General features: G+C 47.1%; 1 protein-coding gene across 1 annotated transcript in view; it reads right to left on the reverse strand.

Annotated features, from left to right (window-relative positions):
- Positions 1-12726: 12726 nt before the first annotated feature.
- The window catches only part of ATP8A2 (ATPase, aminophospholipid transporter, class I, type 8A, member 2), a 244691-nt gene continuing 239209 nt past the window's right edge, over positions 12727-18208 (reverse strand). Inside the window, exon 13 of the mRNA XM_008578825.1 lies at positions 12727-13130. Within this exon, the coding sequence (XP_008577047.1) occupies positions 13033-13130 (98 nt within the window). The 3' untranslated portion in view covers positions 12727-13032. The remainder of the gene's footprint in view (positions 13131-18208) is intronic.

Consider the following 18208-nt stretch of genomic DNA (forward strand, 5'->3'; position numbering starts at 1 on the left):
CAAAAAAAAAAAAAAAAAAAAAAAAAAAAAAAAGCCATGAGTGAACCGGAAGCAGTTCATACATCCCATTCTAATGCAAAAATAAAAATTAAATACTCCATCAGAACTGAGTGTAATGGCATTCCCCGGCAGTCACCTTGGTGGGGACTTTGCATCTCTTCCCAGGCCCGTGTTAGGACGACATTCTTTTGAGGTGAAGCACAGGCTTTGGAGGACATGAGAGTTGGATTCAAATCCCTCTTCTATCCCTCACAAGTGTGTGGCAACTCAGCAGACATCTCTGAGCTCTGGCTGGTGAAAATAGACTCATGTGCACACCTAACATGGGCATTGAGCTGGTTAAGTGAGACAGTACGACAGTGCCTGCCACCACAGCTGTTCCTGATATGTTACCGCTCTCTGTAGGCTACTTCCCAGGGCCTAAATTTCAGTATTTCCTAAAATACTCTGGTTTTAGGTAAGTGGTGGGGTTTTTCTTGGCTGAATGGTAAATCACCTTTAAAACCTCACCTCGCCACATTCTAATGGGATCCTTTTGTTGTTCCTGTTTCTGTGCTACCCAACAATCCCTAGAAACTGGGCCACAGGAACAAGCGACTGGTTGACAGTTGCCTCCTTTACATGCACCTGGTGTAATTCCTCTTTATTCTCTAGTCCCATAGCACTTGCTGTACCCTTATTTCATTCTGCTGACACCATATCAAATTGTGTACATGTCCCCTTTGACGGCAAGTTCCTTGAGGGTGGACACCAGGACTTCATCTCTGACCGCTCAGCACCCAGCGCAGTGCCTGCACAGTATGCACATGGTTAACATTTGTGGAGGTAAAAAAAAATTGGACATAAACATTTTAAATATGGAAACATTTTAAGTATTTTTAAAGGAATTTAATAGGTATCCTTAGGCCAATGCAATACCATATTTATTTAAATGTTGCATCCAGCATAACTAGGCATTACATGAACTAGCACACAGGCCTTTCTTTGATTGCAAAGATTTCCAAATAGCCAGTCAGTTAACAGTGCCTGAGATAGAATGGGAACATTAGTCCTATTTCCTTTATTCTAGGACCCTTTGTATGGTGACCTTTGTGCAAATTATATTTGCTGTATAAATTTGTCACGGGTTGACTCCAAACATTTGGTCTGACAGAACCAAGTGAGGATCGCCAAGGTTTGAAATCACCAGAACCTTCTTAAAACAATTTTTCTCAATATTAAATTGTAAGGCTAAGCATGATCTGGAGTGGATTTTTTCTCTAGCTTTTATTATTGTTTCTATTTTCTTCTTTTTTGATTAGAGCAGGAGTTCATATTAGTTTTAGTTTTAGGGAATTTTATATCTAATGAATGGTATATTGGAACAGAAAGACCCTTGTTGCATGTCTAAAGATTAATATTCATTCACCATGGATTGAGCCATATCAAGACCTCATTCAATTCAGTGACTTTTTCACAATGTGGTTATTATTAGGAAAAACTGTGCTTGACAAATGACAGTTGAGCCCACATCCCTCCCTGTGATCAGCAGAAAATGAGCTGGCTGTGTTGGAAGCCCATGACTGCAGTCCGACTTGGACAGCACTGCGTGTACTGTGTTTGTGGCCCTGACTTGCTGCACAGTGGAATGCAAGGTGAGACCCTGTACTTGGCCATCACCCACAGGTGCTCTCAGGTTCCTGAAACGCAGGCACATCTCTCCACACATCAGGTCGGCTGCACACACTCTCAGATCAGTAGCACAAACAGGGTCCCTTAGTGAATTTAACAGGGTGAGAGTCAGGTCTAGGTCTTACTCTATCTTACATCTTTCTTTGTTTTGTTTTGCTTTGATGGCTGGCTGGTGTGGGGATCCAAACCTTTGACCTTTGGTGTTATCAGCACCACGCTCTAACCAACTGAACGAGCCAGCCAGCCCTGCATCTTACATCTTATCATTTGGGAAGCAGCTGCAAAACTTCATCTTAACTCAATATTTACTGTTGCCATTATTGATAATGGATCTGTGGGACATTTTATGGTTTAACTTTACAAGATCTCTTCACATCAATTACCTCATCCTGGTTGCAAGCTTTGCCTTTTCCCTAGAGGTCTCTGAATCCCCAGACAGTCATCTTGTCTCCACGCCGCCTCAGCACCTTGCACACACTTCACTTATCACGTTCTTTGAAGCTCCAAGCATGGAGAAGTAGGGGTGTAAGCCCCTCCCCTTGCATGTGGGTGGGATCTGCACAATAGAGCTCGGGGGGAGCGATGCTGGGCCTGTTTCCTGGTCCAGGCCTCAGAGCCCGGCAGCTTCTGCTTCCTGTCTCCTGGAACACTCACTCTTGGGGTCCTGAGCTGCTGCTTAGGAAGTCCAGCTACACTGAGGCCACCCTGGAGACCACGTGGAGCGGGCCCGGGGAGCGGCCTCTAGATGACAGGAAAAGATGGAGATGCCCAGGCTACCTTGCCTATCTTGGGCGGCTTGGGCTGCACAGACTGGGCAGCTTACACAACAGACATTTACTTCTCGCAGTTCTGACAGCTAGAAGTCCAAGATCAGGGGCCAAATGGTCAGGTTGTGGTGCAGGCACGCTCTGGTTCACAGGTGGCTGGCTTCGCTCTTCTTAGGAGGGCACTAACTGCATCATGAGGGCTCCACCCCACATCCTACTTACCTCCCAAAGCCCTACCTCCTTATCCCATCACATCAGGGACTAGGATCTCATCATGTATGTCCAGGGGACACAAACATTCTGTCCATAGCACAGCCTCTGCCATTAAAGTCGTTCCAACTGATGTCCCAGACATCATGGAGCAGAGATGGGTCATACCTGCTGAGCCCTGTCCAAACTGCAGATTTGGAAGAAAAAGAAATTGTTCTTTTTTCCTTTTTAAAAGTTGTGGCACAATATACGTATCACGAAACTTTAACCATATTTCAGTGTGCAGTTCTGTGGCGTTAAGAACATTCCCACTGCTTTGCATCCATTGCTACCATCCATCTGCGAACTATTTCAGCTTTCCAAACGGCACCCTGTGCCCATTAACACTAACTCCCCGCGCTCCCTCCCCTTCGCCCTGGCAACCACCATTCTACCTGTCCCTATGAATCTGACTACCCAGGTACCTCACGTAAATGGAATCACACAGTGTGATTTTTCCTTTTGTGTCTGGCTTATTTCCCTTAGCATGATGTCAAGGTTCATTCATGTCATAGCAGGTGTCAGAATTTCCTCTTTTTGAGGCTGAATGATGTTCCCTTGTCTCTCCGTGCCACATTTTGTTTATCCATGTTGATGTGGCTTTGGGTTGCTTCTACCTTTTGGCTATTGTGAACAGTGCCGCTATAAACATGGGCATGCAAATGTCTCTTGGAGATCTTACTTTCAATTATTTTGGATATATACCCAGAAGTGGATTTTAAACCATTACATTTTGAGGTGGTTTGTTCCATAATGGATAACCAAAACAATCTTTGGCTGCATTATTTATTTACATGCCTGGTCTTTTTCTGAATCATTAGTACATAGCAAAGTGCCTTGAACATAGTCATGGAATGAGTGAATGGAGATTTTCACAACCAGAGGTGATGTTAAAAACATTTATCAATCTGAACAACAGTAGGAACTGACCAGTCATTAATGACAATGGCTGCAGCACTGTAGGGTGAGGAGGCCCTGCCTCCTTAGATGCTGGATTGGGGAAAGGTCTGGAGGAGGTTGTGGTGGCGGGCACCCCAGCTGCCCCTTTCCTGACGAGGGAAGTGGCTATTGATCAACTGTTATGAAAATGTATTTTAACGAGTACTGTGGTTGTACCGGGACAGTATGTCAGCCCTGTTCATATCACCTTGTGAGGAGGGAGGGGAGGGAGATGCTCTGTCTTGTAGAAAATGAGGTGCAGAGAAGTTAAACGATTTCTTCAAGGCCATGAGACTAATAACTGGCCAAATAAATACTTGAACTGAAGTGCTGATCGAAGTCAATGTTCATTCCAATCCATGAGCTACACCATGCACGTGTGGTAACAGGTCCTTGTTGTGGGGAAGTTCATAATCTTCTCGGAGAGAAAAGGCTTACACGTATAAGATGCATGATATAAAAAATACATGCCTGAGTGCCCAGATGCTGTGGGTAAAGCTCTTAGAGGGCTGAGAAGGGAGCACATTCATGGAGAAGCATTCTGAGAAGCATTCATGGAGGAGGTTGGCTAGAACCAAGCCTCCCAGGATAGGAGGGATTTGAGCCATCAGGCAGAGGACGAGGGGAGAGTAGCAGCTGAGTTTGAGTGGGGAGGCTAAGCCTGGGGCATTAATTGATCCTGGGGTCTGGCTGGGGCAGTTTCTCTTTTGTGAGCAGAGAGACTACCATCAGGTGGAAAAGAAAAGACATATTTTCCCCCTCTCCCAGTGACATTTTTATGACCAACAGGCACAGGTCAAGTCACAGAGAAGTTTTAAGAGGTTCTTTTTTTTTTTTTTTTTTAATCTTTTTCGTGACCGGTAAGGGGATCGCAACCCTTGGTGTGGTGTCGCCCACACCGTGCTCAGCCAGTGAGCACACCGGTCATCCCTATATAGGATCCGAACCCGCGGCTGGAGCGTCGCTGAGCTCCCAGCGCCGCACTCCCCGGAGTGCGCCACGGGGCCGGCCCTTAAGAGGTTCTTTTGACAAGAGAAAGATGATCCATTCAGTGGGGAGCCCTGGGATCTGGCCCTGGCAGCAGGCCACAGGGCCTGCATCTAAGCCGCCATCTATGCTGTGGACATGTACCTGATTGTATATTCATTTACTGCCTGTCTCTCCCCCTAGAATGTAAGCTCCACGAGGACAGGGACTTTGTTTAACCACTATATCTCCAGCATCTGTAAGTCAGCCTGTATCCCAAAGCTGACGCTCCCTGGGACAGCAGGACTCTAGATCGTTGGCGGGTCTTGCTTCGAAGTCCGCGCAGAAGCGTGCTCTAACTGCCAGGTTAAGCCCTCACATACTTTCTATGGCACCAACAGAGCTACTTTGCCAAATTCTTGAGGTCAAAATGAATTTTTTTCTTTCGCATTCCGTACATTTGTGCCCATTTCATTTTTTCCTACAGAACCGTCAGATGTGGACGTCTGCTGTGTACTTGGTCTGCGAGGTTCTCCAGCATGCACAAGGGCGGGTGCTTCAGTGCAGCACCCCTTGGCTCTGGGCTCCATACTGGGGCTTTTTACCAAGTAAATTGGAAAGTGGGATTGCCTGGAAACATTTTCCAGCTAAAGTATTAAACGCATTTGCTTGGAGGTGGTTTCCTTCACAGACGTAAGGGCCTCCCCCAACCCCATTCCCTGCACCCCCATCCAATTTAAAATATAATATTAAAACAAATTCGAGCACTTTTCCTGCAGCCATCTTTATAAGTAATTTGCAGGCAGCTCCTCTTAAGGACACTGGGAAAGGGAAAAAGTGAGTTTAACAGATTTATTCATGGCTAACTGGTTCTTTCAGTTCTCTGCAGCTGGCTGCACCCTCCATTCCAGGCCATTTGGAAGCACGGGGACAACCACCTGTCCTCCCAGCCACAGGTGAGATGTGTGGATCAGCATAAGAGCTTTTAATCACGGGAAACTTAGTGGATGCACAAACCACTGTTTTGAAAGTTGGGGAAAAAAATCAGCAAAAATTTATTGGCAATTACTTCAGAATATTTCTGATCAAAACATTTATTTTAGAGCAGGGGAGAGAGTACTGGTAGCATTAAACTTTGTAAACCACTCTAGTAACAATGACCTAGAAACTCCTGGGACAGACATTCAGACCCAAGCTCAGGCCAATGCTGTTGGTCTAAGGATAGCCTGCGCACCCTTTCTTTAAATATCTGTCACACTGGAATCTCAAGTCAAGGACAGTTAATTGCAGAAAGAGACAAACAGCTGAAGCCCAAGCTTTGAGAATTTTAAATCATTTTATTTATGGGTGTGGCCTACTTTTAATAAATGAAAGCTTAATGCTTGTGAACTGGACCAAATGTGTTCGGTGCTTGTAGCTTGGTAGATGGAGGGATTTTATTTTGTCGCCCTTTGGTAATAGATAACATCCCAGACACCCATCTATTCTCCCAGCTACAACAACTGCTTGACTTTTTAATAAGTGCTAGAAAGTTCCCCCAAAAGACTCAGGTGTGGGACAGAATGAGGCTCAAGATATCAGAGGCTGGAGATGACCCCTGTCATGTGAGCTGTCGCTTTCCTATAAATTTCGACTCCTCACATTATACTCATATATGTCTCTTACATAAACATTTTGAAAATAAAGATACTTGAATGATTTTTCAAGTATCCTGAATCTTTTCCAGAGAGGACCATTCTAAAGAACATTGGTTTAGGCAGGAATGCAGGGTCTGCAATCTGTCTTCAGCTGATTATGACTTCTCAGTTGTTCAAGGTTATTCTGGTGAGCACCGGGGAAAAGTGACATTCAGAAAAACCACTGTCGCAGTAATGGCAGATTTTGTAAAAATACAATCAAGAAGTAGCAAAGGTTGGAACTTAACACTTTGCCGTTGATTGTATTAAATCAGTTTCAGGTTTTCACCATTGGGGGAAATAAAGGCCCGGCCTACATAGAGCAGGAAAAAAAAGTCCTTCCCTGGTCTGCGCTAAGCCGCAGAACTCTGCCTGCAAGTGTGGCCTCCTGTGTCCCTGCCATGCCTGGGGATGCGGCCACCGAGCCACAACTGCCCCGAGCTGGGCAAATTCAGATCTCACAGGACGCAGACTGCCCGGGAGAAGTCACAGTCAGCTATGGGAAACTGCAGCAAATTCTGAGTGGGCAATTAGAGGTCTTTAGGGATCCAGGTTCAAGCCTCTACAGAGCAGGTCACAGCGCCTGTGGAAGGGTAGAGCTGTCCAAACAAAGCCAGGCAAGCAGCCCGTGAGCAGAGCCTGGGACTGGCTTCCTAGAGGCCCACATTCCCAGGCCAACATCGGGGCCCTCTGACTGCCACCCTGCCCCAGGTCCAAGGCGGCTGCCTTGGCGAGACAATGGATCCTTCAGCTAAATAGAGTTCTTTGTACCTACTGGGAATAAGTGGGCAGAGGTGTCTCTCCTTTTTAAAAGAAGAAAGTCAGGATTTCATGTTTAACACCTGCCCCCATCTCAGTTTGCAGGGAGACGAGATGAACCAGAGTGAGGGAAGTAACTGAGGGAGGGTCTTCTAAGCACAATTCTTTCCTTTGAGTGACCAAATCCAACTCAGTGTGCTCTCCTGGGCCCTCTGCTCATGAAGGGGGTCTGGCCTCCCAGTGCCCAGCTCACACTCATCTGCAAGTCAGAGTCGCCTGCCCCACCGCCGGCTCCCGAGGCAGCGCCCGTCTACTCCGAGTCTGCACCCGCTGACGAAACCCTGTGTCAGACAGAGTGCCACGTCCCTATGGCAGTAAGTGCTTAATACTGGAAAAGAAAATCCTCAAATAAAACACGGTCCAGTCATTTACTTTAACAAAAAGATTTATTTGAAATGGGTTGGAGCAGACATACACCAGTCAATAGGATTGATCAAAGCCACAAATCACTAAATTCTCCAAAAACCTCTAGAAGTACAAGGAGATGCCCTTCATTTGTATTCACTCCAGGAGGGAACCCAGCGCCACTATAATGTGCTGCTGTCATTTAACAACCAGAGGATGTCGATAGGACAGTGAACACAGTGACACTTCCGCACACCACAGATGCGCTCAACGCTCTGCTGGGAGCCGATGAGACGTGTCCCACAGCCCTGCAGCCCTCTGCACAAGCACACTAAACTCTCCCATGGTAAACAACATTTACGCCATCCCAGCACAGACGTGACAGCAGACAGGAGAGCACAGGGCTTTGCTCGCATGAGAAAGACACCACAAGGTGCTGCATTCCGACGCAGTTCAGAGACCTGCAAGACCCTGCAGCTGGCCCGCTGCAGCTGCCTGCGTTGCTCTGCGGGGGAGGCCACGAGGCAGCAGCGTGCACACCTGTGACTCCAGCCACCGCTGGCGACACGGGAGCGGGCATGGGGAGGGGAATGAGAGTTACAGTACTTACACTGATTTTATTCATGAAAAACCAAAAACGTATTTACTGGTGCAGGGATGTTGCTGGAATCAGTTTTTATGGGTGTTTACTGATCCACCTGTAACCACATACCAGGCTGTCTTTAGGAACAGGACCGGATCCAGTCGCACTGGAAGTGGGTTCACAGCCTGCTCTTTAAGCGTTCCCCCCCTTTCCGGCCTTTTCTCTTCCACACAGAAGAGCTTACCTATAAAAGCCTCTTGATAAGCTCTCTTGACCCTGAAGTTTCCTGGGCAGGGTTATTTGGAGTGTGCTATTCAACTTTCTTCTTCCTATTTCTGTCATTAATCAAAGCCACCTGACACTGTGTTCCTGAGTTTTAAAACAAACAGGTCTCCTTCCTTTAGCCAGGGCAGAAGAAATGCCTGTGAGCTAATCTCGAGAGCATGTTTTTCTTGGGCTGTTTCCTGGGAGAAAGAGCAGAGTGGAGATCTGAAAGACAACGAGAGCAAGAGATTGTCCTTGGAAAGCGAGCCAGCCTGGGTGTGCAGAGAACCCCTCTGTCTCTCCTCAGTGGGGACAGCAGAGGTGTTCTCGGGAGGGACACCTGTGGAACATGCGCGGGGCGGGCTAGCGGACGAGCTCGCCCTCTTTTCTGCTAGCATTCATTTGCAGCTTCTGACCACGTCTATCTACGGTGGCTCAGTGCCAATTCCCACCCACTCAGGATCGCGTTCCAGGTTCACCAAGTGCTCACACCCAGCAAACTCGGAGCACTTGAAGCGCAGCACTAGGTAGAGGTCTGGCATTAGACGAAGCTCATGTAAGACAAAGGACAACGGAAACGTGCACCGTCGGATATTTGGGATGCTGAGGAAAAAATTAAATGAAGAGCACAGCGTACCAAGTATTCCTGGTCTATTCCTTTCGAGAATACTTAATGATGTCATAATGAGGGTCTTGGGCCCTCACCGCTACGATCCATTGCAAACCCTTGGAACTGTCCTCTTTGCCCCTCAAGATGGAAAAAAGGCTGGTGTGAGGTTAAATATTCTCCCCCAAGGCTGTAGAGACATATGATCACCTTGAGCCAATGAAGAACCGCAAGAAAGCCAGCTCACGCATGCTTCCTTTTTTTGAGGGGAGGGGGTTTATTTTAACTGTCCCCATCATTATTATAGTTGCTAATTTAAGCATTTGCACGGAGAAAGTATTTAATGAGTATGACAGGGGATGCCATCTTTTGACTTGACCTGATAAAGTCATTTCTTTGCCAAGTTATTATTTCAGGCTCTGCTTAGCCAATGTTTCTCTGTCCACACATTTTATGGATCCCAAGAGATGACGGCTACATTTCAAATGCTGAAGCTAAATCACTCCTTGAATTACTTTGGGACAATGACCCTGGGCAGTAATTCAGACCCTGGCTGAAATGTGTGCAGTCCCATTACGTGTTCAAAACTAAGAACTACCTTATCCTACAGCAGAGTTCTGCAAAAATTGTCCAACATATGGTTTAAGATATTAATCCCCAAGAACAGGAATATCTAACAGAAAATTCTCATCTTTATGGTTCAAAAAAATAAGATAAAGGGTCATTGTTCTAACTAATGGAGATCATAGACAACAGCTTTCTTTTTTCAAAGATTCAACCTGAAAGCCTGTATGCATTTTCAGACATTAACTATCTAGACTTGCTTTTTTGTTCATTATTCACTGCTTCTTGACAAGTTATTACTGATTTTCACTGCCAGCTCCCTACAGCAAGACCGGAAGCCTTATCAAGGAAAAGAAAATGTCAACAGAGTTCTCAGCCAAGCTCTGCTGAAACTCAGGTTCACATTTTAGGATATTTCTCTACAAGTGTTAAAGAAACAGAATCTCCTTTCTCCAAAGCACAGGTTTTGTATGGTATGCTGATCCAAAAAAGTTACCACGTTTTTGTTTTCATGTGTGTGCATGTGTGTTGGGAAACGGAAGGACATAACGCTGTTCAAGAAGCCTGGAATGTTCTGCATAGAGACAGGATAGATGTATCAGCTATACTCCCCAAATCACTACAAGGCCCCCTCTGATCAGCAATGACGCTGATCCAGACTGCCAAGCAGAAACGGGTGGGCTATTCTGCTCTCCCACCCTCCCTCTTAAATGTGTGCTTTCCACAGCAAGCCTCGCGGGCATGTGCTGGTGTGTACCGGATCCCACAACAAAGTTCAGTTCCTTTTACAGAGTCAGCTGGAACAGGACGGACTCAAACAAGGGTGGGCTGTCTGTGTACAGCACTGGACCAAGGGTTGACCCGAGTAGATTCTGCCAGTTTAGCCCAATCCAGGGTCAAGCCCTAGAGTGCTGACCAAGTTTGACCAGCCAGCCAGTGAGTTACTGTGTGGCAGACTGACAAGTCTCATGTGGCGTTTCCACTAAGCTGACAGCCAGCAAATGCAACCTAGTCCAATCTACCCTGCTCCCTGGGGAGGGGTTGTGTGTGACACTCTGACCTCAATTTAAAGATAGGACAAATGACACAGCCCCTGAGTTGGCCCTGGCTAAATATTATACATCAAACAGTGACAGCTGCTCCTTCTAGAAACCTAATTTAGTCATTTGGCTATAAGAAAGTTTAATCACACGAGAGAATAAATAGAAAGGCATCCCTTCTAATGTTTTCTTCTGGGTGCATATTTCATTCTTGCAAAGATTGTTAAGTCTACTTCCCAAAAGAATAGGAAAATATGCTTAACTCCTGGAAAATGTGAATTGTACTTTAATGTAAAAAATAAAATAAAAAACAAAAAGCTCAAAACAAATACAGACACAGTTTAATTCACAAATCTGATTTGGTAGGCTTCCAGTTCAAGAAAGAGCTATTTGACAGAGAACTGAGTTTTAATTCACTCTTTCCAAATAGGTTCGGTTCCCAAATGAAACCAAACAGTCAAGATGCCGAACGCACGCACATCCGGTTCACATTTTTGTTTCTCTATATTCTGGCCATCATCTTTCTGGGAGTGTCTGTTGTGTTCATCACGGGCACACTGTGCTGGGTGCTGTGGTATTTAAAAACACTGTATCCACCTTGGGGAGGAAGGAATGGCAATTTCCTGAACCTCACCTGTTAACTGCATTGCTCTGCTTCCCTTCAATCCCTCTCTGCATCCTGGTCACCTCATCAGCGAGGATTAGTTTTCTTAGTCAAAGCAAATCATATTCCAAATTATTTCAATGCCCAAAAGGTTGTTAGGAAGCAAAGTGCACTATTGTTTTATTTCCTAATTTAGCACAACCATCCCCAGAGGAACTGTGCCATTTTAACCAGTAACAGCTGCCCAGAAGTATTTACTTTAAGCCATCCAAAAATCTGGTTTGGCAACCAAAGCAGAGGAGAACGTGCCTCCAGGCTGGTCATTTATGAAGGGCTCAGGTGCTCACATGCATGCCTGAAGCCTTCCAGGTTCTGTCCAAATTTAGAACGTGGGGCTCTGCAGGCAGGAAAAGCAGTGACTCAGCACTTACCTTCCCTGCCTTGGAATTCAGGACACTCCGTCCGTGGTCAAAAAGGTACCTGTGTCTAACACTAACTGCATCAAGAAAGGAAGCCAAGTGAATATTAAAAAAGGGCTTTTGCTTGAAACACTTGAGGTTTTTTTTTTTTCAATTTAAACTGCACATCTAGGTCTTGTTTAAGCTCCTGTACACAACAGGCTGATCATGACAACTGTCAGGGCTCAATTTCACAATTTCTATTGATTTGGCAGGAGACGTCCTCTGTGTCATCCTCCCAATGTCTCTGTGCCCTTCCTTCTCCTTCTGAGGACTTCTGTGTTCGTTGTCTTTGCCACCTTAACGTCCTATGCACTCCCATCTGGGCTTCCTCACCCTCTGATTCTACAGTTAGAGTGGCAGGCGTGCTCCTTTGTTGCGCAGACACATAACAAATTCATTCATTTCCCGACAGCGAAGATCTGAAATGTGCTCTGAACTCCCAAGAAAACAATCGTGGGTTCTAATTTTAGTGGATGCCAAAGACTCAGTGGTCTGGAGGTCAGGGATGAGTATTCAGAGCCTGACCAGGGCAGGGAGTGTTGAAGGGATACTACCACCTCCCAGACCTGCGGGGACCCCGTTGTCAGAAAGAGGCAGATAAATATTTAGAATATATGCAGAATAGCTATGCTTTCTTTCTTTAGTTATAGAACAAAAAGGGTGGTGGAGGAAGGGATTTCTTGAGTCCACATCTGAACCTGCAATGGAACAAGGAAGAGCGCAGGTCTGGAGAAGCTGCCCGCAGCTGCCATGCGCTGCGCAGCCGCCAGCCATGCAGAGGGCTGAGGACAAGAGTCACCTGAACGGCGCTAGTAGGACCAGGCGGATGGCACCTGGAAGGGTGCAGGAGACTGTTGTTGGAACATTAACTGCTCCATCCTGCTGGAAATGGGGCCGAGAGCTTCAATCAATGTTCTCGGGCTTACCACCCAGATACAGATTTTTGTGATTTCATTGCAATCAAGAAGTTTACACCAACTTCATACAAACAGAACAGGGATCAAAGCAAGAGCGCAACCTGCCGAAAGTGAAGTCTGCAGGCTGCCGGTCAGACTTCATCTGTGAGCTAACCAAACGAGAAGGAAACGTGCCCCGCTGCAATTACACAAGGTGGGTATCTCACGCAACATAAATCTCCTTTCCCTTTCTCCCAGAACCACCAGTGCTGATGTTTAAATATCGGTGAAACACAACATTTTTAATTTCACACCTCACAGAGCACAGTTGAATACTTCATAACAACGTAAACAAGAGTTAGGCTAAGCACTGCAGACAAACTGGGGGGGATGGCGTCCCCTGCGGGCTATGCTCCGGGTTGCCAGGGAATGTACAACTAACAAACTGCTTGGCTAAGGCCACAGAAATGTGTTTTTCAGTGTCTTGGCTGCTGATGCCAGTCTCTTCTGACCGAGATGTGTTAACACTGGGTGCAACTAACCAAATCACTTTCCCAGGATCAATCGGGAAAACTCGCGTCTTATTTCTTCCTCGATTTCTTTTTGGTGGTGTCATAAGCACGAACGATTTCTTCCTGAGTCACAGCTCCGTGCTCTTCTTGAGAAAAGGCATACCCATCTGAAAGAGAATCACACAGCAGCACCTGGTTACCAGGGGCGTCAAGCACTAGGTTGTGAGTAAGCTGCTTTGGGGGAAGACTTGGCTGAACTGTGTGGGAAACACTGGCCTCCTGCACCGTGGACAGGCGGAGGCCCGAGACAAAGAGGCCTGTGGCCATGGAGGGGAACGTGAGATGTGAGGCGTGGGAGCAGGGCGGGGGTAGCCTGACTGGGCCCAGAGGGTTCTGGCTGCTGACAGTGGGTGGGGAAGGCTCCGAGGGGCAGGTCTCCTATTTCTAGGGGGCTGCGGCTGAGCTCAGGGTGAGAAGCACAAACAGTGGTCACCGGTCCACATCTCCACGTACCCACAGTCAACCACAAGGAGACATCCAGACCTGCCTGACGCTGCAGGCTGGATGGCTAACTTATGGAGCTGTAAACACCCCATGCTAATAACAGTGAGAGCTGGCAAAGCACACGTGATGCTTGGAGGGCTCCTGTGTTTAAACTAGACTGATCTGGACTGGTAATAAGTAGTTGAAGTGGGCTTATTTCCACGTAAATAAAGAAAAGGATAAAGTCAAGAGAAATTTAGTGATTCCACCTGTGGCCACAGGAAGACTGGTTCTTTTACAGTCAGTTCATATAATAATAATAATACAATAAATAATAGCCAACACTTGCTAAATGCTATTTATATGAGGTGATGTTCTATATACTGTTTTCAAATCATCCGTTTAATCCTCCCAGCAACTCTATGAGATCTGTGAGAGTAAGCTTCCCACTTCACAGATGCGAAAATGGAGGCAGAGAGATTTGTGTGGCTTGCCCAAGGTCACAGACAGGCAGGGTGCCTGCAAGGCCCTCACTCTCTGCCTCCCCAGTTCTGAAAGAGGTTTAGTGTTCACAAGCCCAAGGTGGGGCTTTGCTTCCCACAGGCTCTTACCACAGAAAGGACGCTTATAAGACTCACTCACCATTGGCCAGCCCTTCTGTGCCAGGGGTACGAAAAAGTCTCACAGCTCAATTAGACATTCTGGCCCAAAGACAGCACGGTAAAAAGCCTGACAGCTGTGAAGCCCATCCATGCCTGTTTATGACTTATCAATGGAGCTGTTAGTGCATTGCCATACTCTTTAAAAGGTGAAAAAGAAATCAGAAAACGTGGCCATGTATCAGCTCCTGGATGCTTTGTTAATTTCCTCAGACATTTGGCTGAAATGTCTGAAATGTTAGAAAGGAAAGTTTCTAGGGTATGAAGACATACAATAGCAACATGTAAGAATATCCATGGGGATGGAGAACAGGTGGAAACTTCAAAAGAAGCTCTTTGGGCTATTTTCTGACTCTGTGTAGCCCACGACCCGGCAGTGCCTGTCCCTGGGCTGGCATCCTGGCTCTTCCAGAGAGCATGCCTTCCAGCCGCTGCCTGAGAAATCCCAAGGCTCAGGTTAGCCTGTCCGCAGGGGTGGCCGGGAGTTTACCGAGGACATGGGGGCTGAGCAGCTGGGAGGAGGGCTGGGACCAGCGAGGCCACAGGAGGGAGAGAGTGGGCGGGAGAGAAGGCAGAACCAGCCAGGTGAGGGTGAACGAGGACAGAGAGGAATCTTCCACAGGGGACTTCTGCCTACTTGCTCACCTCCATTTCTAACAAAACCAAACCCACAAACCAATAAATCCCACCACATGGCAGCCATAGTGTGGCAGCCCCCAGATGGTGTGAGCCCCCCAGATGCATGGGTAAAAGAGTGGATGGGTCGCTGGGCTGGAGGACAGAAGCCTGCCCAGAGGCAGAGGCTCCTGCGGGGCAGGGGTGCTTGTGCCGGTGCTCTGCCCTGGGCCCACACTGGGTGCACTCAAACCTCCTCCTTCTGATGGCTCCACACGAGGTGGCTTTAGAGTCCTCATGTGATCTGACCCGACCACTGGAGAACCAGTGTTGCCTCTCACCTCTGCTCCCCTAACAGCTTTTGGATTTTTGTCAAGTTGCTTGATCAGAGATCACCAGGCGTGAGGAGGCCTCCCTTGCCCAGGCTGCTCCCAGGCTCCTGCCTCCCTCCAGCGCTGGGCAGCACACGTACCTCTGCCCCAGACCCTGCACAAGGTGCTCCTTGTGAAGCATTTTTGCTTCAGTCCAAAAGGAGACACCTTTCCTGGGGATGTTTTAAAGCAAAATCCAGCAAATAACACTGTCTCCTCTGGAAGCAAGGCCATGTACTGCACTCAGCTTGGACAATTTTTGTCCTCTGGTCTTTTAGAAAGGAATGTTTCCTGTAAGCGTGTGATTATCTGATGTGTCCCTGAGGGGCACACAGCCATTGTCTCTGGACCATGGCAGTCCTGCCACTGACTGTGGCCGCTGCACCACCCGGGGGCTCATCATCCCACAGAAGTGGTTCTGATCAATGGATGGTCTTCAAGAGTAGTTGGAAGTGTTCCTTACGAACGCTGCTGGTGGAGCAGAGGTGCGGAGCTCTCCACCCTGAAGACAGCTTTCTCCTCTCCCTCGGCTTTCATCTTGGATCCAAGTGGCTAAAGCACTGAGGGCAAGAAAGGATGGTTCTGGTTCTTGCTTGGCCATCACTTGGCCATGTGGCCTTTAAGCCCTCTGGGTCTTGGTTTACTTTCCTGTAAAATCAATAGCCTGGACCTGTGAGGCCCAAGTCCTCTCACAGCCCCAGTCCCCCACATGGGCTACAGGACGCTTCCCTGGCTAACCATCCCAGGCTGCAGAATCATCTTTGTTCAGTGCTAATTCACACCCTGCATGCACCAGCAGCGGAGGCCACATCAGAAGAGAAAGGAGCCCGTCTCAACAGTCAGTGCTATTAGAACATTTACTAACGACAAACCAGAAATGTGCTCTGAGCGAGGCCAGCTAAATTCCTAAGGCCTTGGGAGAGGTCTGGGATGAGCCAGCAGCCCTATCCCCACATCCTGAAAAATGTTTATCCTAAGACTTTTAGCTTAGAAGCTCAAAATGCTGTCACCAAAGGAAATCAATTAACTCAGGAACGCTGAAAAAACATCTTGTGACTCTTGCTTATCAATAGAACGTAGCCAGGAACCAATCATTAGCCTATACGACACCATGTAACCAATGAAAAACCTGACCTACTGATTCAGAGGCCGCCCTCTTCCCTCTGTCCTCCCTTTCCCTGTGATTATAAAAAATACTGAGACCTGGCTTGCAATTTAGAACACATGGTGCAAGTCCTCTTGAATCTGTATCTTCCCAGGCTGCGATCACACGTATTTTTGCTCAAATAAATTCTTTGATATTTTATCAATGCCTTAGTTTCTTTTTTGGGGGGGTCAACACTTTTTTTTTTGTAGGGGGTAGGAAATGAATGGGGGACTCGTTGAGACATAAACATAAACATTGTGTGGGAGTGTCCTTTTGGGAAAATTATCTTAGCTTTTGGAATTGTCTACTCCCTGTTCAAATGGAAGGAGCAAAAGCTTTTTGTTTTATTTATCCTGTTTTTCATTCATAACACGCCTGTGCCTACTGCAAACCCAATCCCAAGGGCTTCGTTAGCTCACAGCTCTATCACTTCCTCAGTTTGCATTAGTAACTGCCACAGGGCCTCCGATGGGCTTGCAGTGGGATGACTCGGCCACTCTGGAGGAGGAAGGGTTTCTAGGTTTTCCTCCAAAGGTGCAGGCAGACAGGAACTCCTCGTCCTAATATAACCTCTTCTCCCAGGTAATGCCACCCCACCCCAGTCCCCACCGGCTGCACCTACCATCACGTCTCCAGAATGCTGGGCGCAGAGACTTAAAGTGGGATTCAAGAATGAAAGGAAGATTGCCTCGTAGGTTTATCCTGTGTGTGTGTGTGGTGGTGGCGGGGGCTGGGGGGTATGGTCCCTAGTTCAAATAAAATATTTTCATCTTAGAAACCAGGCCTGGTGGGAGTTAGAGCCATAATGGGGGAAGTTTTAATGGAACAACAGGCACCATAACTGCTCACCTGGCCTCCGCCTGCCAAGCCTTCGCAAAGATGCAGAATCAGCTCACCAGATTCTGCCTGATGAACATTTAACTGCCATTTGCATCCAACAGGGGGCTCAGAGGAAGCCCCCAGCTTTCTGCATCTCCCACTTTCATTCATTTTTCAGGGAGACCTGAGAGCCAGAAAGTCACGATGGGGGCCTGGAGGAAGCACTGCATGGACCCAAGTCACCAACCCCCCCGGCTGCCTTCCTAATGCACCTGCTTCCTAAATACTCAGCCAGAGCCAGAATCTGGGGACAGAACTGGGTAGTAAAAGAAGAGGGAGGGTAGGTGAACTTCTTAGTTGTTTTGTCTTCTCTCATTTGGTGAAGTCCATAAAATTTGGTCGTTTTTTCACTATTTTAGAATAAAGCTCTCCTAAAGTAGCATTCCTTTGAATCTGAGCTCTGACAGCATCTTAATGAAAGCTCCAGTTTCCTGTGTGGAAAGAGATTCCTAACAGCCTTAGAAATGGGGAAGACCACGGGGACAATGAAGAAATTAGACTGGGTAGGAAATGTTGATCTCAGTTACAAATATTGTACGTTGGTAGCTCTTAGGAACCAAAAATACTACCAAGATTAGACTTTTTCTTTACAATTTCCTGGGGAGACTGAGGCCCATGACAGCATAGCCAGACCCAGGAGGGACATGTGAAGGGTGAGACAGCCATACAGACCTTCTTGCCCCCAGGGAGCAGTTCCGACTGCTGGATGATCTTCTCTAGTTGTTAATGACAGAAATGTCCTGTTATCCATCAGGTTCCAGTACTAGTTGCTGAGTGCTTTAAAAACGTGCTGTGATTTTAGAAGCCTTCTTATATTTATTCAGTAGATTTTTTTTTTTTTGGGGGGGGGCCTTCAGAATATGTACTTAAGAAAAGGATTCAGTAGTTGTCCTAAGATATTTACGACTCTTCCATAAAAGCTGTCGCTTGGTCTTTGACCGCAGTATATACCCTGCCCGCGTGCTTCCCATGGTTCCTTTGAAGCACTTATGAGAGAAGCGGTGGCTCAAGCGCGTGAACACTGCGGCGTAGGGAACCTGTCCGCGTCCTCTCTGTGCCTGGCACACAGAAGGTGCTTCACACACATCATC

The sequence above is a fragment of the Galeopterus variegatus genome, unplaced genomic scaffold (assembly GCF_000696425.1).
Source record: "Galeopterus variegatus unplaced genomic scaffold, G_variegatus-3.0.2 Scaffold1767, whole genome shotgun sequence".
Classification (NCBI taxonomy): domain Eukaryota; kingdom Metazoa; phylum Chordata; class Mammalia; order Dermoptera; family Cynocephalidae; genus Galeopterus; species Galeopterus variegatus.